Source organism: Clinocottus analis, unplaced genomic scaffold, assembly GCF_023055335.1.
Source record: "Clinocottus analis isolate CAN_PGR_092001 unplaced genomic scaffold, fCliAna1.0.p SCAF_27, whole genome shotgun sequence".
NCBI classification, from domain to species: domain Eukaryota; kingdom Metazoa; phylum Chordata; class Actinopteri; order Perciformes; family Cottidae; genus Clinocottus; species Clinocottus analis.
In genome coordinates this window covers 4,337,501-4,361,272 of record NW_027176009.1, presented here as the reverse complement: position 1 = coordinate 4,361,272, position 23,772 = coordinate 4,337,501, and the positions used below count along the sequence as shown (strand labels likewise).

The 23,772-nt window shown below is 41.1% G+C and overlaps 2 protein-coding genes across 2 annotated transcripts in view; both read right to left on the bottom strand.

Annotated features, from left to right (window-relative positions):
• Positions 1-443: 443 nt before the first annotated feature.
• Positions 444-8,509, bottom strand: LOC137795110 (A-type potassium channel modulatory protein KCNIP2-like). The gene is made up of 9 exons (XM_068592405.1): positions 8,432-8,509; positions 2,781-2,883; positions 2,555-2,675; positions 2,359-2,428; positions 1,923-1,993; positions 1,677-1,784; positions 1,474-1,578; positions 1,089-1,151; positions 444-993 (listed from the first exon to the last, which is right to left on the bottom strand). Exons 1-9 carry the CDS (start codon positions 8,502-8,504, stop codon positions 946-948), a joined length of 762 nt encoding a protein of 253 aa, XP_068448506.1. The 5' UTR covers positions 8,505-8,509; the 3' UTR covers positions 444-945.
• A 5,984-nt stretch (positions 8,510-14,493) lies between these two features.
• The window catches only part of armh3 (armadillo like helical domain containing 3), a 21,228-nt gene continuing 11,949 nt past the window's right edge, over positions 14,494-23,772 (bottom strand). The window contains exons 21-26 of the mRNA XM_068592418.1: positions 23,048-23,130; positions 22,581-22,707; positions 22,219-22,294; positions 20,580-20,658; positions 16,018-16,134; positions 14,494-14,832 (exon numbers count right to left, since the gene is read on the bottom strand). Coding sequence (XP_068448519.1) covers positions 14,740-14,832; positions 16,018-16,134; positions 20,580-20,658; positions 22,219-22,294; positions 22,581-22,707; positions 23,048-23,130 — 575 coding nt within the window. The 3' untranslated portion in view covers positions 14,494-14,739. The remainder of the gene's footprint in view (positions 14,833-16,017; positions 16,135-20,579; positions 20,659-22,218; positions 22,295-22,580; positions 22,708-23,047; positions 23,131-23,772) is intronic.

Sequence of the window (23,772 nt, the reverse complement as noted above, 5' to 3'; positions counted from 1 at the left end):
GGCCAAACTGTTTGCTTTATCACTACACTATCCCCAAACAGTGGTCAATTAAAGAAAAACCTGCAAAGAGCAACACCGGTCACTTCAGGGAAAGTTCCTCCTGCATTGTACAACGAGTCAAAGAACAAGGGCGACACCTACTGGACCACTTTTAGTTTTTTTGTGGAGAGTGGAATGTTTTGTAAATGCAAAAAATCAGCAGCTGTGAGGTCAAATAGTGTAGTGTTGTGTTTTTTTTAACAGACATTAAACCCCCGTTCGAAGCATCTTCATGCTCCTCAGCTCATCTCGACCTCACTCTGTGTCTTCGCTGGATGTTTGATTTTATTTATATATCTCTCTCCTCTCTTTCGGTTCATTGCATTTAAGAAAAGAGTAAACTATACAATGACAAAGATGACCTCTGAAAACCGGTAACAAAGGGAAGTCAAGGACTGTGGACGTAATGGTCCCACTTTTGCATAGCAACTGTTTTATTATTCAACCTCATCATTGGCATTGTTACCATATCCATATAGAAAATATATCAACACTTAAACATGTCAATGGCCAGTCAAAACCGACGCATCATGCAGACACAATATACATAATTACAGTATAGGTGAGTGGGCTGATGAGGGCAGAATTAACAACCTGTTACTTCTAAGATTATTTCTCGGGTTAACTCCATCCCTTCATTAGAGCCGTCCTTCATCAAAGTATATCTGTGAGTTTAGACACTGAGTGAAACTCTACAACCTCCTGAGACTTGTTTTGTTTGTTCCATGTGTCTGCACATTCAAAGCTTCTTTTCTACAACGTTAAATAGATTGTTCAAATTGGTCTGCACAGACTCGAGATCCGTTTACACCCATCTGATCTCTGGTTAGGGCGCAGAAACACAGTCGCCTCTGGCTGTCGACTCTAGGCAGGAAGGAAACATTGACTGTCTGTGTCCACCAAGCTCTAGATCACACTGTCAAACATGTGCATGGACTGCATGATGCTTTCATCCTGGAGAGAAACAAAGTCAAGTTACTGAGGACACTGCAGATGGAAAAGGTTCATTTGTCCAACATTAAATGTGCATTTGAAATGCTTTGGAATACCTTTTGGCATGTCTCCAAGAACTCCTCGATGGTGACCACTCCGTCATTGTTTTTGTCCATTTTCTGTAAGATGCAACACACAAGCACAGATGTTTGAAGCTGGAACTCAAAGGAACCTTTTGGAGTTTTCCTGATCAGTGGAGTGGCCTGAAACTGGCGGCAGGAGCGATGTATTGTATCGCCACACACTCGTCGTTGCTCTAAAGAGCTGCTTGTGATAAAAACTCTACAGGGTACCTTTTAAGAAGCCCCCCAAATGCATAACAAGTGTATTTTTGTAAATTGTAGTTAAAACAAGTGAATCATAACTTCATGGAATTGACTCGCTTTGAGTTTAGTGTTGTGGGACTTGGAGTGTATTGGTTTGATGATTGGAGTGTTTTACCTGGAAGAAGTTGTCCACATGCTCATTGGGAGCATTGTCCCTCATGCAGGGGTCGGTATACTTCCCCATCATGTCATAGATGGAGTGCATGATGTCCGTCATTTCCTGGACAGACCGAAAAGAGAAAAAAATGAAGGGCAAATCAAGCTTCACCAAGATCTTCCAACATGACACAAGACAGAGAGAGAGAACGATTCAAGTACCTCTCTGGTGATGCAGCCGTCTTTGTTGAGATCGTACAGATTAAAGGCCCAATTGAGTTTATCAGTGATGGAGCCTCTTAAGATGATGGACAGACTCACAACAAAGTCCTACAACAAGAAGAACAAAAACGGGACCACTTTTTGTCTTTCAAAAGTACAGAGTTGCCACAACGGAGCATGAAGGAAGAAAAAAAAAGAGCCATCGAGTGACTGAGAGGACAGAGAGTGCAGGGATGGAAAAGTCACCTCAAAGCTGACCGAGCCGTTGTTGCGGGTGTCAAATGCTTCAAAGAGGAAATGTGCGTACATGCTTGAATCTGGAGGAAAGGAAAAATAAAGCGACCGTTCAAATCCTGCACTCAAATAAGAGTCAGTAAGATTTTGAGGTAGTGAAATTATGTTCAGAGATAATCTTAAAACTTGTATATCACCCATTTTCACCAAAACTTTAATTTGTTAGGTTTTTTATTTGACCCTTATTGACCTTTGATACCACATAGATTGTCAGTCTAAGCTGAGAAGAATGCAGATGATGAGTGGGACCGCTTCAAAGAAGAGGGCATGAACTGAAACAATGATATATGTAGTGTAAAGACCCGCATTATTCCTTTTGAAAAGCTCGCACTGGTTTGTATTTAACTTAATGTTTTACTCTGAGTTGAATGAGGAGGATCTTACTGACCTCCATGAGGGAAGAACTGGGAGTAGATGGTTTTAAAAGTCTCTTCATTCACCACACCACTGGGACACTCCTGTTAAAAAAAATACACAAACGTATATCAATGAAAAACAGATGCAGATTCCATATTCATATAGACGCTCATTCAAAACATCAAATAAGAGTGCACAAATCAAGCATCTGCTGGGCTCTCACTGACGTTTTTGAAGCCCCGGTAGAGGACCTGCAGCTCTTTCTTGCTGAAGTTGGTCTTCTGTTCGAGGTGGTCGAGCCGCTCCGGTCGGTAACGCACCGTTGACAGTTCAGCATCATCAGTTATGCTACCTGCGTGTACGGCGGAGAAACACAACAAAGTTACCCTTGAAGATACACCAGTGTTTGATTTTTTTCAATGACTAAAATCTCATGAATGAGTGTTGTGACACTTGCTTTGGGCGACTGAAGAGCTGGAGCCAGAGCGGAAGCAGGGGAGAAGTTTGAGGAAGCGCTGCTTTATGGTCTTCTTATTGGGTTTGGATGGAGGATTACCTGGAAACAACCAATCCCAGCAGAGATTAGAGGCGGATAGAGGCCCACATTGGGAACACCATGTTCGATGGATAAACCACGGGCCAAACTACACTCAAATACTTTGAATCGCTTTTCCATGCAACTCAGAGGCACAAACTAGTTTGCTGACCTGGCTTTGAACCAGCGTAACCCAGAGGATCAAAGCTGCTTGGTAAAAATCCAGCATGTGAGGGCTGAGTGAAAGGACACATGACTGCAGTCTGAGATGTAAGATACGGAGGTCACAGAGTATGATCTAAATGTCCAACATTAAGCTTTGTTTTCATGTCAAGTATTTCCGATCCTTTAACCCGGAGGAGTCTTGATAACAATATATTAACCATGATGTGCTTGGCCACTAAAACGATAAATATAGTTTTTAGTTAATTTAGCTCAATCCAAATGTAAGCAAGCTAACATCTGCACAAATGACAATGCTAACATACCGATGACCAGTAGGTATAATGGTTAGTGTGTTAACCGGGTGGTCCAGTACAGTTCTCTCTGTAACTTCACGACATCATTTTGATCAACTCTTTCCATCTCCTTATTGGTGCGAACGGTTGGCGTTGTGATGTCTTTACAGACATCACAACGCCACACCAGCTGACTTCTAGGAAAACTGTCAGGATTCTCTGCTCTCTGCTCTCTGAGTGAGTCTGACACACGAGCAGCCGCCGACTGACACTTCAACAACCATCAAACTGAACATGGAGGATACTTAACATGTCATATTCAACCGAAACACATCAGGACTCAATGAACGATTCATTAATTGAAAGGAAATTCAGAGGATACCGAGGAAGTTTCTTAATGTGTGTTTTTTGATGTATTTGTGTTCTCGTGGACTTGTGAAACATCATAAGTCGCAGCCCAAGTACTGCTTACGTACTAAAGTCTACATCAAGTCAACCACGGTCCACCTGCCCGGATGTGACTTGCTCCGCACATTATACCAGGGATGCATTGGAGGTGACCTGCCTGTACCTGGGTCAGCCGAATATCACAAAATGCATTTCGAACAGGAAACAATGGTGGAGGAGAAAAACACACAACTGTAAGTTCAAATTTTGAAGTTGTTGAGTCACAGAATGTAATTAGGAGATTTATTTTGCAGAGAAGTTAATTGTTGAAGCATCAAATCTGTGGTCACTTTGTCAAGATTCAGCCTACAAGATTCAGCCTCAGATAAGTCCAAACTCCAAAGTACACAAGTCCCTATTGGTACATTTGGTATTGAGAATTAAGGTATTGACATGGCTCCCAACATGGCGGCGGCTCAAAGCTAACAGCTAACAGCAAACAACACACGGAGAAGATCGGATTACAACACACACAGAGAGCACAACTTCATTCTCTGCTCAGATAGACATTACTTCATGAAATGCGTACATAGCTAACAGTTGTTTACTGCTAAATTATTACTCGAATGTTGTACGGAGAACCTTAAACATGTTCACACTCCCTCACTTTTTAAAACCTGAGTACTTCTCTCTTATTGTACGCGTCTGATAACTTGCTCCAACGCTTCATGTCTGCTCTTTCTTTGTGCTCTGTTTAAAGGTCTCTCTTGCTTTCGATTGTCGAAGGCATCTTGTCGTCGCTCTCATCCAAAGTCAGTCATCACGACTTTATATTGACCCAAGGACAAAGAGATACTGGAGAGCAACTATGCTGACACAAGCTCACACAACAAGCATTGATTTCAGATCTCCATGCCGACATGTGTCCTTGCTGCCACTAGAGGGAAGTGTTGAACTACGATCGACTGATTGAGGCCCACAAGTCAAAGAAAGGATAAAACAACAGACAGGATGCAACTAAAAGCACTGCAGGAGACTACAGGCGGAGCAACGTGTTTGACGTTTTAAAGTAGAGATGATGAGACACCTCCACTCCCACCACGATCCAGAGAGAAAACCTGAGAACTGTGGCATCCTGTGAATCAATGAAACAATGAAACACACAGCAGCGCAGGTCGAAACAGTGAAACTCACACATTCAAACCTGAAAATGTCTGCAGATTCAATGATTTGCTCAAGTTCATGGCAGACGCATAAAGTCTAATCAGACAACAGTGTGCGTACATCTTGTGTAAATAAGCAAAACTTATAAGTAAGATTTATTTCTTCAACCAACCTGTTTCCCTCATGTAGGAAATGTCAATCAAACTATCATCAGCTGCACAAAAGAGGACAAACAAACAGAGCCTGACAGGGTCTCTCTCTCACACACAGGCGATAAGGATGACACAACATAATAAATTCATACATTTACATACATTTAATTTAATTTCATACACACCTTTTCTCCACTGGTGCAAACTATTTCAGATACAAATACTTGAATGGAAAAAAGTAAATCGTTGCATTTCAGTTCGTGTTGAGGTCAGAATATTTACTGATATTCCCAAACCTCAAACCTCTGAAGTGTGTGTAATCACTGGGTTTTCAATCAGGTAAGTTTCTGGCAACAAAAAAAAAAAGTTTCTAATAGTTCAGTTTGAAGGATTAAAGATGTGTGGATGTATTGTATGACAGATTGTATAATGAACGTTGTTTTTAATTAAGTATTATTATTGTGACTGACCGGTAAAACTAAGCATTTATAAGTTCATTATTTTAAGACAATTCTCTCAAAAAGTCCCCAAACACAAACTACACCTCCTCTTATACACAACCCAGGCCTTACAAAAGAACAAACTTACATGTTTCTTCAAACAAGCGTCTGTGAGCAAAGAATAAGTGAAGAAAGCAAAGTAATAGTAAACTGTTTATTAACATTGCAGTGATTTGTAGGAAATAAAGAATGTATAAATGCTTCTGCAGACCCCTCAACTGGTGACGGTCATCTTATCATCTTCTAAACATGCATCTCATACAAACCACGGAGACACACACCAGCAAATTCACACACTCGCTCTCTTCCATCTTGAGCTCAGTGATTGGTACAGAGTTTTTTTAAACTAATTTGGCATCATGTGTCCTCACACAGAAGCCACGTCACCATCAGTTTTGTTTTATTGTTCCACAATGTTGATTCCAGCCATTTTGAAGTCTGTGATGTCCTTATGTAACGTAAATGTATATTAGCATTATTGTTGGCAGTGTTAGAGAAAAACCTCTTGAGCGCTCATGAATGAAAATATGTGTGTTATCACTTGTCTCACGCTCACACACACACACACACACACACGCACACACACACACACACACAGGCTTCTTCAGTACTACATGCTAGTGACATGATTTACAGTATGTGGAAACTGTCATAAAGTAGAAGGCAATATTAGTTTGTACTAACCAAGCCAAGAGATTCTGCTGGAACCTGAAATTAGTACATTGATCTTAAAGAGATAGTTTTTGGGAACTTTGCTTTCTTGTCAACAGATAGATGAAAAGATTGATACCCCTCTCATGTCTGTCTGCACAGTAAATATGACAGATTGTCGTTTCCTTGTTCCTAGCCTGTAATGCTAAGCTAAGCTAACTGGCTGTTTGCGCCAGCTCCAAATTTACTCTGCAGATCCGACATCCAAGTCTTTGCGAGAGTGAAAAATAATTTCCAAAAGGTCGCGTTGACGCTTTAAAATAACAGTGTGACGTCATGGTTCAGCAGCAGCGGCGAGTCAAAGTCACTAAAACATGTGAAGTGTGGAAAGCGATCACAGGAAAAGGATCCAGATGTATAATATATGAACAGTCCGAAGTAAACAACGTGAGGTTGTCTTCCAGCAGAGCGGCTGCATATGGACACCTGCTCTGTCTTTGAAATAGCTTCTAAATCCTTTCAATGCATTTCAATTGTTTTCTCCATAAATGTGTTTGTTGGGTGAGTATTTGACAGTCAACTCAGCAGTTACACAGTTTTCCTATACGCGCCACTATTTCATAAAAAAAAGGTTTGTTTGTGTGTCCTGAACGCCCCTTAAGGCCTCTGTGTCCATGCACCTGTTCTCTGTTTGGTTTACAGCTCCTGAATGGAGAGCACGCTGGCTATTGTGCTAGCTACAACTATCAGCCATTAAATAAAACCTCATTTTTATACCAGCTGTCCGTTTAAAAATATCCTGCCAACTAAAAAAGCTGTGTGCAGCTGTTTGTGTAAGTTATTTTCATACTTTTATTTTCAAAGGACAAGACTATTTTGGGAAAGTTGTCACAAGAAAGAAAGCGCCAAATGTGTGTGTGTGTGTGTGTGTGTGTGTGTGTGTGTGTGTGTGTGAGACAGAGAGAGAGAGAGAGAGAGAGAGAGAGAGAGAGAGAGAGAGAGAAACAAACAGTGATTTGCTTTCTGATCTCTTGTCTTTGGAAGCACTCTTGAGGAAAATAAAAGACAGCAGACAAACAGAGGAGCCTCGCTGATCTAACTAGACAACAAACACACTCACAAGTATAATTTTAGATGACAAGAAACGGACGAGACGCCTCTTCTCTGACATTGTTTCTGTTCTCTGTCCGCTCTACTTTAAAAAGTATGTTTCTCTGATAGAGGTCCATGATTCACGTCCACCGGATACTTTTGAGCCTCATGTTTGTGACTTTAAGTCTTATCGTGAAGTTTGTTCTCACCATTTTGTAAATCAGGATAATGTTAAGTAAATAAAATGACATGAAAAAGAAACAAGTAGTCTACAAAAGAAACATGATGTGACTGGGATTTTTTTTTTTTTTGGCAATAACTACCGCAATATGAATAATCACCAGTTATGCTGCATTTTTAGGGCATTTCATGAAAACTAGCATGTCCATATTACAGGATCAACAGGAATAGCAAAGGATGTTTATTTAGGGCTGTGATGTTTATTCTCTTCATCGGTCAATCTGCTGAATCTATCAATCATTTAGTCTGTTAACTGTCAGAAAATAATGAAAAATGTCCATCATTGTTTTCCTTGAACCCAAATTACAGTGAAAAAGTAGATTTAATCAGCTCGAACCGGAAATGATTTGGCTCTGTATTTCTTGATAAATGCCCTCAACACTCAATCAACTTTCAAAATGTCAAAAGGGAGAAGTCATATTCATTTCAGCATTATTATCAAAGATCAATACGGAGATCAAGTTATTCAAAATATGTTTCCACACACAAATCCCTCTGGCTCTGATACAGACATTTGTAGAAGTGCGCTTTACAAAACTACATCATGAAATCATGTATATTTTCCTGATGACCTGACCTGCATGATTCAGAAGCAACGAGGCGTTTTTTTTTTAAGGGAATTCTTGTTCAAATGATTTGATTTAATGCAGGCATTCATCTGCTGAACATGAGTGTGCTTTATTGTCACATTCACGCACACACCGACCAGCTGATGTGCATGACTTTGTTTATTGGTCCAAAGTCCTAAATACTATTTCATTAAAATTGCACAAAGTTGTCAATTGTATCAGTCAGTTTTCTACTTTCGAAACCCCAAAGTAAACTTTCATGCGCTCACAGCCCTGGAAAGCTGCCAGGTCAACAAGCAGCAGGTCAAGCATCCAGCTGCGCACATCCACAAGAAAAAGATGATAAAGACTGATACCTGTCAGCGGGTCATAAGATCGGTCCAGCTCTCTGGAGTCAGACAAACTCTGGTCCTGACTCCTGGACTTCATGGTTTCCTCAGTTTTTACCGCCGCGCCGAACCTGCAGGATCTGTGCGTCGGAGCAGCAGCTCATCTACGACTTCCTGCCTGTTTGCGTGTCACTTTCCCCCGAGCGTCAGTCGGCGCGCGCGCGCGAGCGTGTGTGTGTGTGTGTGCGTGTGTGTGTGTGTGTGTGTGTGTGTGTGTGTGTGTGTGTGTGTGTGTGTGTGTGTGTGTGTGTGTGTGTGTGTGTGTGTGTATATGTTCTGCAAACTGGTCGCCGAAAAAAAAAAAAAAAGGTAAAAGTCCGTGCAGAAGCTCGCGTCCCTCTCTATCCAAACTGTTCCTGCTGAGCATCAGCGCGCGCTCACATCTGCAGTTTGCTCTTCTGAAACACTTTGAGAAGCTTCACATGTAAAGTTGATCTACAGCAGAAATGTGATGGCTACACTTTGTTGATTCAAAGAACAAACATCCAAAAATGACAAAGAGGGTCACCTGTCAGCTGAATCATCTGTCTGAGAGAGAGAGAGAGAGAGAGAGAGAGAGAGAGAGAGAGAGAGAGAGAGAGAGAGAGAGAGAGCGATATCACAGCTGAGAGGAAGAGGAGGAATGAAGAAGGAGAGGGGGCGCTGCAGACAGACAGGCGGATGTGGGAGTGTCTATCTGCTGATCTCTGATGGATGCTCTCACCTTGGCTCGGGACTTGAGCTGCTTTGGCTCGATAGGAAGAAGTAATACCTGCAGATCAATACGCTGCCAGCTCCACGTCCTTGAAGCTGGTTGAGGAGAGTTAACGAATGACTCACTCATATTTCAGATAAATGCAAGGTCGCAATCATGGCGATGTTAAACCCATAAATACACAGCATAAGCTCGATGGAGACAGAGGGAGGCCACGAGCTGATTTATGGGATAAGCTTTGTTTCCCATCACAAACTTCTATTTAAACTCTCTAACATGTAATACTTTGAGCCTCTCTGAGGCTTCACGATTTAAAGTAAGGGTGTAATTGAGTAGCTTTTTCATGAATAATAGCTTTTTTTTATTTGAGTACATTTTAGGATCTGTATTTCAGATCTTCCCTCCATTATTCCATTAAAGTTTCATGTCATTGGAGATGTCAATATTTTTCCGAGTGTTTTCTCAAAAACCCAAAGTATTGGACAATGGAGAAACTTGACCTAATGATGTCACTAGAGTTACTCATCGTTTTTATAATTCATCCTGAGATTGCCATGATGCCTGAACCACACATCACAGTGATCATCGATTAGTTGTCGACATTAAGCTCAAAACCACAAAAGCCAACTTCGTAGTGGCGCCAGAAGAGTCAGAAGATCGTGAGAGTACCTTAGGATCGATCATCTGAGGAACATGAAGGTTTGTGCGAAATGTTGTGCCAATCCATTCTGTCTATGTTGAAATATAACTGAAAACTTTGACCTGCTGGTAGAGTTACGGGAAAAGCCGGGAGATCGCCACAGTCAGGACGTCTGGGGACTACGACTGTATGAACTGTCATGGCAATCCATCGGATGGTTGTTGAGATTTCAACAACATTGAATCTCCACCAAAGCCACAGGAGATTGTAGATGTTTCACAGGCTAAGTAATGCTCCCCATGATTAGTAAATTGACTTTTACATATAAAATCAGATTATTGTCCCTTTAATCCCACTTCAAAATCCAATATAAACCTTGTTATTGCTCATATATTTCAATCACAAAGTACTATTGAATAACTGTAGAAGATTTATTCTATTTTTCCCCCACAGCCCAGAAGAGATGAGCTTTTAAACCTACAACAATGAGTCTTATTATGTGTGCCATAAAAACGTTAAATCTCAAACCATCAAAATGTAATTGAAAAACAAGAACTACTTCTTCCAAGAAAAGCTAAACCGTGCTTGTTGGGGCCCAAACTGTTTGGTGACACTTCCTTTAAGACAGGCAAGTGACTTTAAGAAGACTGATGAAGAGGATGGAACAAAGTGAAGGCTGAAGACACCAAAAGAGGCCTCGTGACGTCAGAAGAATGAAAGAGAAGGATAGTGGTGCGTCTGAGAAAGAAGGAAACTCAGAAGGGAAACAGAAAAAGACAGAGGCAACACAGCGGAGAGGTATTTAAATATATTGCTACACCTCGGGACGGTTAAATCTCACAGTATTGATGGTGTTTATCTCCCACGGGGTTCACGGAGAAGTGTAGCATTGCTGCAGGCCGGAAAATGGAGCTGACAGATAACCAATAATGAGCTCTGATTGATGCCTGTGGTCATGCGCGGTGTGGAGCGGTGAGACAAGTGACGACACACACACACACACACACACAGACACACACGCACACACAGACGCACGAAGGCGCGCACACACACACACACACACACACACACACACACACACACAGACACAGAGAGATGCAATTGAAGCACAGGTGAGCCGGCACCGGCTGTTCGGCGCTAAACAGAAGATAATATTCAGTAGAAGACAGAAAAAAAATGCCACAAGTTTCTGCTTACGTGTCTCTCTGGGAAGTTGCATTTGAAGACACATAAAAAAGTGAAGGGGTGAGGGGCTGACGCGGGGAAGAGGGAGGGAGGGGGGGACAAAGCAGGCAATCTCCCCTCAAATGAATATTTGATGAGGAGGCTGATATGCTTAAATGAAACGTTATAAATACACAGCAGCATTAATAGGCTGTCACAGGAAGAGGGTTTGCTCAGTCTGAGCATCCACGCTGTCACCATCACACACACACACACACACACACACACACACACACACACACATTGCACAGATTATATCAGGGAGTTGAAATATGGCCCAATCTACAATATAGTCAAGAAAATGAGAGGATTTGGAATGGACTTGTGCCGGGGGATTGAGCTCCACCGCATTAAAAAGACATTGCACACAACACACACTTTCAGAGTCCACTTTCCATTACACAGTGTTATTCCCAGCAGCACATTATAATCTCTGGAAGTGTATTTTTGCAGTAACATGACTCTTGCATGTCTTAAAGCTTATCAGTGTAATTTTCTTCCGCACTCGGCTCCACAATTTTAATTAGGCGTGTGAGAGATACAGAAATACAAAAGCAGAGGCAGATAAGAAGAGGAGAAAGTGAGGAAAGAGTGAGGTTGTGATCATTAATGTTTATGGTCCCACTGCTGCTGCATTAACGGCTCTGCATGTCGTAACCCTTCAACTTCAAATTAATGAGCGTGTGCTTTTTATTTTGGGGTGAAACTTATGTTACTGCAGTCGTCAAGAGAGGCTTCTTTGAAAGTCGCTCCTTGTTGGAACGTTCACGTGCTTCAGTGTTGACTGCTGCACGGGGAAATCTTACTGCAAGGCATTTGCTCTCAGTTGGAACTGGACCCAAAAAGAGGAAAACAATGTCTGCCTACTGATCTGATCTTTTTTATACACATCTGACATCTTTGTACAAAAACCCAACAGACCAATTCTTTGCTTGTCAGCCTGGAGAAGTGAACATTTTAATTTTCTCTCCATCATCTCAAATGGAAACTTTACCGCTCTCAAATGTTTTAGTTGTATAATGAATGACAAGTAGCCTTTAGCTCAAATGTTACGCAACGTCCTCAACTTTTTGATATGTATCTGCATTTCAAATCCATTTTAAGGGTCAAGATTTCTTTATTGGTCATGATTTCTAAAACTATAATAGTTTCTTTCCTTTTGTCCTCATCCTGTCAACTAACTTAAAATGTAGATCTCTAAAGTCTCTGCATACAGTTCACATAAGAGAGAAGTCGTTTCCCTGACATTTACTGACAATAGTAAATTATTTTTTTGTAACAAATATGCTGATGATGCATTTATATACCACTACAACCCAGTGACTTTCTTTTCATTGAGAAAATGGAAACCGATCCAACATCTCCCACTCCATCATACACGTGTGAAATGTTTCAGGATTAATTTGGTTTTATTGTGAAATTAGCGTTCAGAATCATGGGAGGTATTTACGAATTAAATATGGATCCAGAACTTGTCCACAGCCTCGTAGTTCATTCTGACAGCTGCTTTTTACTTTGAGTAACTTCAGGCGAATGAAAGCGTCAGTGGGATTTGTCTGAGGAAGCCGACGTCATTAAGAAGTAGCTCGAGGCCAAAGCTTATCAGAGATATTGTCTAATTAGTCTCAAAAGAGGAGAGGGCAGGGCGATAGATGGAGGGCGAAGAGGAGAGGAACAGTTTCCTCAACCACCATCTGAATCTTACATTTATTTACTTCTCAGATAAATGTGGAATTAATTCATTCAAACCATTATTCCCGGTGTACTTACAGAATAATGATTCCTTCCTCCCTCATTATTGCACTCTGCTGCTGCTCATTCACATGTGGAGTAGACAGACTGGCGTGTGTCCCATTTTCACACGAAAAGTCTTGTTCACACAGTTTAGTAAGCGTGTAATTGCTGGAATATGAGAAATACACAACCGCATTAGGCACTTGTCCAGACTGATTAGTATTTTTAAACTACATATAGAGTTTACCTTTGATGATGAAATTGATCTGCACGATCTGTTGTATTTCTCACGTTATCGCCCCCTTAAGGTCCCACCCACGCCTTCATCTGGGCTCGACTTTTAGGGACCAAAAAGTGTGGATATTATGCAGGTATTTTGATGGATAATTAATTTTCCTGCTGTACGTTTTTTGTAGGCTGACAGAACAAACAGATTTCTGGAACAAGTATCATTGTGGGAGCTCCAATGCAATGATGACCATGGAGGTTGTGTCACCGTCGTGAACACATCTGCAGGTGTTTCTGGAGTTGGTGGAGCCAAGAGGAGAGTGAATTGGTGATTTTCACCTTTATTAGACAGAGGAAAGTGTAGAAATTGGGGGCAAAAAAGAGACAACAAAGGTCCCACTTAGTCATTTGGGTGTAAGATGCTTCACTTTCTTTTTTGCTGGCCGAGTTGTAACTGAAAAGTTCAACATTGCTCAACATTGGAAAACTTAAGAAATGATCCAAGACACAAGCATTTGTTATTAAAGACCTTATTCATTGAATGAAAAGTAATATTTCACTTGGGGGTAAGAAATCAAGTATCGCACTGACAGCCTGCGTATCAGACTCAGAGGTCAGCTGTGTGTGTGTGTGTGTTTGTGTGTGTGTGCGCGTGTCGAGCTGACGAGGACGGTTGTCGCAGAGTTTATAATCAAAGAATGTGAAAGAAAGTTAGTTTTGACGTTACAATGTAGATATAAAATATAAGAAAACTTTTTTCTTGATGCCTAAAATAGTCAAAAGAGGAAGCACGAGTTGAGTAATAGGAAACCAACCTTTATTTAAAAAAGAAACATAAATATACCTACAACAGTTAGAGATGAGAGAAATAAGACCCTTCACAAGAAATTGCATAATTAAGATCTGCTTCCACTCAAAAATAATAATCTCAATTGTTCTGAATGAGAAAGAGCTTTTGATAAATTGAAAGACAATGACTTGTGTGACGTGCAGTAGTGAATGTTAGTCATGGCTTTGTTCAAAAGCAAAGGGTTTGCAACAACAAAAAGTTTTTTTATTATCAGTTCAGAGCATTGTCAGCTCAAAATGTTCTACCCCTTATAAAACATGTAAATACAAAATACTTTTGCATGTTCTGAACATAACGTTCAGCCGCAAAGAAAGATTTAGTGCTTAGATCAAAAAGGATTTACAGTAAGATTCAAACTCGAAAAGACGAAGGGTCACCGTTACAGGTGTTAGGAAGAACACAATGTTTTTCTGAAATAATTACTGGAGATGAATCATAAATCAAAGGAGCAGACGCTACTTAAAACTTCATCAGTGGCTGAAAAGTTGGAGAGACATCTGGATTAAAAATACTTGAATTAAATTAAATCCAAACGTTCACGAGTCAGTTAACAGTCCAATCAATACTGCAGATTGCACAGCAGGAACCAGCGCAATACGGGCACTTCCTTAAATGATCACACGCAAACACACAACAACCACAAAGAGAGCGAGTCCAGACAGTTTGCAGGTGTTTCTTTGAGGTGCATCCAGTGTGTCGGTCCTCAGTTTCCATGGTTGCGTTCACAGGACAAATCAAGACAACCAAGGACTGTCCTTGTTGGAGTGTGTGTGTGTGTGTGTGTGTGTGTGTGTGTGTGTGTGTGTGTGTGTGTGTGTGTGTGTGAGAAAGTATGTGTTCATGTCCACATGCACACAAATACTGTGCATGTCCATCTGAAGGGAGGCTGGGTGAGTGTGTGCACCTCAGGAGATGGTGGAGAACTCTTTGAGCAGGACGTCCTGACTCAGCGTGTTCAGAGAGACATTCTTCCTCACATTCAGACTGATGGAGCGCACCTGGAGACAGACAGAGGGACTTTATTACCCGGGCAAAGAGATACCAAATCTGTGCTAAGTTGGACTTTGCCCACAACTCGTTGGGATTTAGCAGGCAGGCTATTGAGTTGCATTATGGGAAGTATAGGATAGAGCCTCTTCAGCCTCTTTCGTCAGGCCATCTTAGACTTTGCTGCTTCCATATGGACCATAACACATTGTTTCCTGCTAGTTTTCTGGCCATCTCACATTTATGTTTTGTCAAGTACATCGTATAATGCATTACTGCTTAAGTATCTAAAAGAAAGTTTAAAAAAACTTGAGTGCAGGTAAAAATTAAACTTACATTTGCAGTGCAGTGCCTGGAATTTAAGTTATTATTTTTTACTTAACATTTTACTGATGGTGGTAATTTTGGGTTTCGCAGCTGTCAACTTTGCAAAATACATTGTTTGCTGTAAACAGCCACTGTAAACAGGTATTAGCGTACCTTCCATAACTACATGAACCCTTATAACTTAATACAATTCTGTACGTTTTTTGGTCATTACATTTTACTCTGATGACTTGCACTGCGTGGAATCAGCCACGGTTGCGTAGTCCGGACAGTAGCTGCTGGTAGCCAGCCTCAGGCAGGCGTCCAAATGGTCATCAGTCATGGTGGAACGGTGTTTCGACTTCATATTTTTATAATATTATCATACAGTCGGCCTTCTCCAGATGTGCACGGAACAGCCGTCTTTGAAGAGCTCTCGCTCGAACAGAACAGGCAAACTTCGTTGCCACATCCATGATCTCTTCCATGTTTAGCATTTTAGCGAATAATGCTTGTTGGTGCATTATGCAGTTGTCATAAAGGAAGTCGTGGGCAACATCGTCCTCCCTGTACTTGGCACTAAATCCATTCAAGCTGCTGACCTTTGCGGGCAGTCCTTGTCTGTGGTGATTGACAAACATTTGCACAGCTCCTTTTTGTCAATAAAGCTTTTGAAAGACCGAAAAGAAAATACTAAATTAAAAAAAGTATATTTTTTTTGGAATGGCATGCGATCCACCCGCACTGCCTTCGACGTATTGGGCACAACTGATTTATACCCTCCTCTTTGATGCAGAAGGTCCTCCACGCCTGGGATTCTGACATTATATGCAGTGACACTAGAGAGACTACTCTGAACCCTCAAAACCCACAATGCACTGCTCTCTTACCAGCTCCTTAAAGAAAGCAGCTTCTTTGGGCTGCTCCGAGTATCTCTCAAACTGGTCCAAACCATCCTGCAGTTTGAGCGTCAGTGTGTCGTAGTTGGACCGAACCACCTCCAACACCTAACAGACAGATGAGGGGAACATTAACGTGTTGCACATCTCTGTGGTTAACGCATCGCACAGTGAACACTTAACCTGAATAGTCACCGAACAGTCAAATATTAATTCCTGTGTTTAATACTTCATTACAACATCTGTATTCATGAGGGAACATGATCTGGTTTAATCTGGTTCCTCTCCACGTTATTTCTGGCCACTAACTGCTCCCTGTCAGTCAACTCTCATCAGGGATGTGATTTGTCCTGGAAAAAGGAAAGCATCAACTGCAATTTGATCAAAAAAAATTTAAAGCATTTTATTTGATGTCTTGTTTGTTTTGTTCAGTTTCTCCACAAAATTATTCGTCATTACCTAGAACTCAGTTCCGTCTATCTCACGGTGGTTGTTCACTTGTCTTCTGTTCCAGTGAGACATAGTTCAACTTTTGAACAGCAGCATTTTTTGCTTTGCTAGGATGGATTCACTTCATCAAGTACAAATACAATCAAGCAAATATTGTACTGTGAGTGTGTGTACTCTGGCTATTAAGTCCACATAATACACACATGCCTGAAGTAAAAAGTCCAGGTGAGATGAGAAGGTGAGCTGAAATCAGATGTAATTATACAGAGATTACCCCCCTCCCCTCACCTCATCCAGCCGTGAAATAGCCCCAAAGCAAACCTTTTTCCTTTTTGTATTAATGACCCTGCAACACTCACAGCGGGAAACATTCACAATGAGATGCATGAGCCGCATTTTGTTTCGTTTCCCAGAGAAGCTCGATAAGCACACACTCCTTTTATCCAGATAAACATCCAGATGTTAGCCTTTACGTTTTCAATGTATGCACACACAACACGCTCTATTCTCCTCGAGCTCTGGTCGTATATCTATTGTACAGCTGAATCATCATTCTAACATATGATCAACAGAGGAGAAACATTTTATTGCTTATCATAATTCTATAGCTCTGCTCGGGGGGAAGAGGACTGTTGTTTTTATTGTAACCTTTGATGGTACTCTGATGAAAAATTCATACCTATATCTCTCTCTCCCTGCGTCCCTTCTCCCCCACAGCTCTCCATCACCCTCCTCTCTCTATGGAGGGTCTGAATGACAACATCAGCTAATGTTTGTTTTAGGTTTTTTTCCTTATTCACCAGTGGCGACTAGAAATGGGGGGCGGGGGGAGGGCAAGCTAAGTGAAACCAGTTGGAACCAAAAAATTCCCAATAATGGAGAATTAAAGAATAGTCAAGAGACAATGTAACCTTTTCTACATGCCCTTTTAGCAAAGACGGGGATGATGAGCGTTTGGTTCAGCGTTTTGCTGCACGCACTCGACTCCACTAAGCTACTTTTTGCATCACTAAGCAGATGTGTTTTCAGGCACGCAGTTGTCATCGTATTCATCCTCAAGCGCCGGTTCAAAAGAAGCCTTGTGTGTGTGCTGAAGTGTGTCTCGACTCTAATATTGTATCGCGTGTGAGAGACAGACTGACGGGGAATAGAGCGGCTCGTTTAAATGCTGCGTGTTTCTGGAAGCCATCCATCTTCTAGTGTCACTGTGGGGAATGAAGACGCTGCAGGCGGATGGAGCGCAGGTGCCTAATGCATGCGTGTTTCTGTCAAAAGAAATGCAAGGTTTCAATCTTCATTTAAGAATGAGGAGTTGACAGCGGTACACAGGCTAAAAACTGTCTCTCCGTTGACCAAAGTTTAAGTTCGGTCCACAGCTGCGCACCTGCTATGTATGCAAGAGGGTTACATCATTTAAACCTTCAGCATCCATTGCCTGTGAGCATTATTTTGTTCAGCCTGAGGGAACATGTAACCTTTGTTCAATTGAAAGCTCTTGATGTGGTTCACTCAATTCTCTCCAGCCTTTTTTTTTTTTTTTTTTTTTTTAAAAAGCTGCCCCACATTCTGTGATTACTGAGACTAACAAAGTACAGCGCTTCAAAAGAACTGTTTTTTTTTCTTTTTTAAATGTACTTTTTGGGCCTCGTTCATTCATTAGACAGACGGCAGTAAGGGGATGACAGGAAATGAGGGAAGAGAGCAGTTGGACACAAACTAATAGTTAATGATCAGCGCCTCACACCCTGAGCCATCCAAAAATATTGCTGGCATGAGAGCAAAACAATTGTAACAACTTTAATGAAGTACTATTACTAGACATGTAAAGCTTTTGGAAGACATTATTTGTCCCTGTTCTACCCATTGATTATTTAAGTGGAAACATCAGGATGCATTATCCCTAACAAGAATATTGGTGTTGGGCCCAGAACAAGTCCTTCACGTAACAGACGAGCTGATCAAGGGTTTGCACCATCTTGAGTCACAGTAAACTAAATATACAGTACAATGTGAAAATATTTAAAATAGGATGTCTGACAGATCAATAGCGCAGCTTTTAAAATATGCAAAAAAATATGCAAATGTGTCCATCACAGCTGTTCATTGAAGTCCTACTCTAACAAACTGCAGCGTGCTCAACGGGGGTTTGTATAATCTTTGTGGAGAGGAGCGTCAGAGGGAAATGGTCGTGTCCGATGGTTTGGACAGGATGAGAAAGCCTGTCATTAAAACACCTGTCAGAGTGGATATCTTCCTTCAATATCCCGTTCATTTGCTTGTTCTGTGGTTTAGTCCCTCACAACACACAGCGTGGTAGAAAACACAGATGTGTTGCGATCTATCAATATCAAAAGTGTTAATAAGTGTACTTTTCTATTGTCATTACATTTCATTTAGCTGACGCTTTTATCGAAAGCGACTTACATTTTTGCTCTTTACACAGTCGACACAGCAACGGGGAGCAATTAGGGGTGTAGTGTCTTGCTCAAGGACACATCAACGAGGACTAGTGGAACCAGGGATCGAACCACCTGGGCATGCTAATCACTGAGCCACAGTCGACCCTTACAAATTATCACAGTACAACAGCTGTGACCAAACAGCAGGTGGCAACAAACACGACTCCACATAAAGGATGTTTCTCTGCAACTGGTGAATGAGTAAATACATAATACCTTAAAAAGTAATTATGTTAAAAGTTATTTGCTTTTGCACTCCAGCCCAGTAGGAGGCTGTCTATACATTTTAAATACAAGAACACAATCTTTGTATTAGCATAAAACTCATTGACAATGATCCACAAAGACAACGACTAATGCTAAAAGAAGCAGAAGACCAAATTAAGAGAAATAAGAGTTTCTTTATCTATGAGACGGTTTTAATAGCACAAGTGTAAAAATCATACAAAGCACTGGCCGCTCATGGACAGCATAGCTGCATTTTCTCTTTGTTGTGAATAAATCTGGCAGATAAAAGCTCAGAGGTAATTGAGGAGTATAATGACCAAATCCATCATTCTGTTATCAGCTTGTAAAAAAAAAAAAAAGTTCTCCTCCAGCTGTTTTTCTATCTTTGCCAATTTGACATAAATTATAAAGTCTTAAGTGAAACGCACAAGGCTGGTGCCGTTGAAGTTCAGCCTCCTTACAGATTCACGTTTTCACTAATGATGAGAGAACAAGCGTTTCAGAGGAAGTCCAGTTTCTTAATTATTCAGTTCTCACTTTGCAAAAAGTGGGCGTCAAAATCTGAAGCAGTTAATGGACTTGAATTATTCTCATTGTAGATTTCTGTGTACATTTCAGCCCCTTATTGCCTATATATATTTAAATGATAAGTATTTGTATTTATTTATTTCATTTTTTGCTGCAAAACTAAGTGGAGATTGTTAATTTCAATATAGCACATACAATAGATATACATTTAGGTATGACGCAAATCGGCGACAGTCGGCATAATTGGGATGTAGATTATGTTATTGATGCTGCTATTGCTGAAACAGGGCTTTGACATTGAATAACATACGTTTCTGTACAATTGCAGCTGTAAAAATGTAGAGATGTATGTGTAAACTACCGCTTTGATGTGAATTCAAACAATCGGCAACAACATGTTAAGTTGTTTAAAAGTCCAGTAGAAGATGAAAACTACATATGTTCATGAAAAAGCTCTGAAAGTTGTTGGCATTTTTCGATGTTTCCAGAAGTGACAGAAGCTAAAGTGTGTGTGTGTCACCACCATCTGTCGTGAACAGTGTAATACACTTCATATGTGTTGTGACCAGAGTCCTCCCACCTACCTGAACTGCGTGCAATGAATCAGCCACAATGCGTTTGAGCTCAGTGGTGTGTGGTTACAACAACTGCTCCTCATGTCCAAGTCATCCATCTCTGCCACACGGCTGAAACTACTTCTCGTGAATAGGAATTCTTTCAAAATAAAATGCAGTGTTTTCCATTGTGTACTAGAAAGATTTACTTTCAGGTGACTAGAGTGGAGTTTAAGTGGAGTTATGCCTTATTGGACCCGAGATGTTGTTGTTTGTTTCTTTTCACATGAACCCTTTGGTCAGTGTGTAAAAATACAAAGGGAGTTATGTTTACCTGTTCTTCGGACAGCTGGGAGATGTGGTTCACAGCAGCGTACGACTCTATCTTGGGATTAAAATGGTTGACGATGGCCCTGAAAGACAAAAACACAAACAGTTCTGAGATGAAGCAGCGTGGACATAATCATTTATGTCTAAGGATTTGTATTATCAACACTACACACGAAAACACAGACATTGGCAGCGTCATTTAGACGTGACGATGGCCATGTCGGGAGAAAAAGGCCTCGCGGTCGTCGTTCCTGTTCATACCAGCAGTACATATAAGCCCAATCACATCCTTATTTCACATTTGTCTGATAATTAGAAGACTTAGTTTGGAAAAGTCTAAAATATTACTATGTGCTGAATTAGGTTTTTCTTTTTAATTAAGACTAAGGGTTCGTCCCCAAACCATGAGAAACAGCCACAGACCAAAGTACAAAAATGTGGTTATCTTGACATGCTAAATGTGTGGTTACTTCTTGAACATATTTAATATATTAAGGTTTGCAGTTAGCAATTTTGTGAAGATTTTGACCAGCAAAGTTCTGAGTTAAAGAGTAGCTGTTCAACATTAAATCTAACTTATATTCATTCCTATTTAACTCCATATCAATGCCTCCTTCATATTGTGTGAGCACACCAGGGAATTTCACATGTAAATTCAGAGGCAATCTCCTCCAGCATCAGCATTCATTTCCATGAAATAAACTGCCTTATGGCTCAAAGTTGATGCACAGCTGTGGGATGAAATGGCTTATCTTGTACTGGCTTAGGAGGACGTCCGATATCAAATACATTATAGTGACAGCAATGCAGAGAATTCTCCACAGTGGCAATTCAGTTGTCATTTACGTGTGGGAAGCCAACGTATGGAGGATTGAAGTGATGGAAGTAAAATGATCCCATCATTTAAGTTAATTTAAAAAAAGTCTCAGTGGCTTCATCTTTTCTTTCAAATATTACTCTTTCAATCTTCGTTTTCCCTGCGTTCGCTCCACCCCCTAAGCAGAGAGCCCAGTTGAGTGGGTGAATCCTCGGGGGAGTATCCCGCTCATATACGACCGCCCTCGGGGGGCCTCCAAGCCAGGGTGACCTCATGGGATCAACTCCTCAGAGAAGAAAGGAAACGGAAAGAGAGATTGCAGGGTAAAATGGTGGAGGAGAGTCCAACTGTGTGTGTGTGTGTGTGTGTGTGTGTGTGTGTGTGTGTGTGTGTGTGTGTGTGTGTGTGTGTGTGTGTGTGTGTGTGTGTGTGTGTGTGTGTGTGTGTGGAGTGGAGCAGTGTTGGGGTGGAGGAGATAAAGGCTTAAAAAGTACTGAATAGCGGGGCCTAGGGGAGCAAGTGGATGGAAGGAGAAATGAAAAGGCGGGGGATGGAAGACCTATATTACAGATCCAAAGACTTAACTTCATTCCCTTTATTTTGACCTTTCTTCATTATATTTCTGTTGGAAAATTCCCGTAAATCCAATGTGACTCTTTTCTCCTTCTTAGGATATAGTATTTGTGTGTTGCAAGTGTGTGTGTATGTGTGTGAGTGTATGTGCACATGTGTTTGTGTTTGTGTGTGTGTGTGTGTGTGTGTGTGTGTGTGTGTGTGTGTGTGTGTGTGTGTGTGTGTGTGTGTGTGTGTGTGTGTGCTCTTTTACCGAACATTGACAAGGGCATGTGTGACTTTGCTGGCTGCCTCCTTCCACTGGCCCGTGTTGGTTGATACTCTCAGAACTGGAAGGCAGAGAATGACCGATAGAAACATACACAGCCACATTATAACACGTCTATTTCCATCTGACTGGTGAAGAACAATAAAAGAAAGGCTAGAACATTTAAATATGTAACATTTGCAAGCTTTGATTCAATTTTTAACTGCTGAGATATGAAAACACTGGAGTTTATTGGTGAATAAAACTAGTAACTAGTTGCTTACAATGGCTAGTATTATTTGAATAAACGCTATTACATTAGAATGAACAATAAGTCAGGTTCAACACTGCAGTTTCTACTAACATACCCATACAGTAGAGGTTGTCGAAGACCTGGTGCATTCGTACGATTTCATAGTACAGCTCGTCGTAGCTGTTGGAGGTGGGCAGGAACGTGTCACCGTATGTTATAAACATGTTGAACAGGTTCACCACCTGGATCGGGAAACAAACACGGGTTGAATAATACACTCACTCCCAACAAAAGAAAAACAAACAAACCAAAAAATATGTTTTCTAAAGGGAAATCAAATGTATACTGCATCCGTTTGTGCATACACAGACTGTTTGACCGAGAAACTAATAAAAAACTTGTGTGCAATTTCACTCTCACTGTCGAGTCCACTGCACGCAGCTGGGCTAGAAGCAGCGCCTCTGATACAACATCTGGCTTTCCTCTTAATACAAGATCAAACACACGTCTCTGTGAAACAAATTGCCATCATGCACTACGGTCCTGTCAACGTGTGTGTGTGTGTGTGTGTGTGTGTCTCACCAGTAAGGCCAGGTGAAAGATGTTGTGCTTGGCCAGCAGTGTTGTCTCATTTGACAGCAGGAACTTCAGCAGGTTGATGAGAGCTGTGCAGAGGAAGACATGCACACGTAAATGAAACAGTCTGCAGTGTTGATAGTCGTCTACCAGCAGAGGCACATGGCACCAGCCTGCTTTCCCCCTGAGCTTCTTTATTAACGTAGATAATGGAAACACAGCAGGGGGAAACCTTTCAACACCAAATCACGTCCTTTCTCAAGCTGTAAGAGGGAAACAAAACCCAAAAGAAGAATCAAAATGTGAGCTTTTAACAAACTCCAAAAAAAGCTGGCACAACAACAACATGCTGAAAGAAGATAAACCCATATATGGCTTTAAATCAGCACATTTTTTTCACTCCTGTCTTATTTCATGGTGGGCTATTATCACCGCCAGGAGAGGAGGGTCAGAGTGACTCAGGGAATTAAACTGATTATTAGTCCGATTAAAAGAATCTGTATTCTAATGATACTCCGCGCGATGGGGCCATTACAAGCTCAAATGTCCTGTTGTGCGTTGACCGGGATGAAAACGAGACCACCAGGATGTATTGTGCTTTCTTTACAGAGACTCATTATCCAAACTCAATGATGCAATACATTTCCAAAACAACCAGCCCAATGACTTCAAAAGGAAATTGGCTTTGTTTTGCAAAAGCACTTCACCATCTACCCAACCCTTAAGGTGAT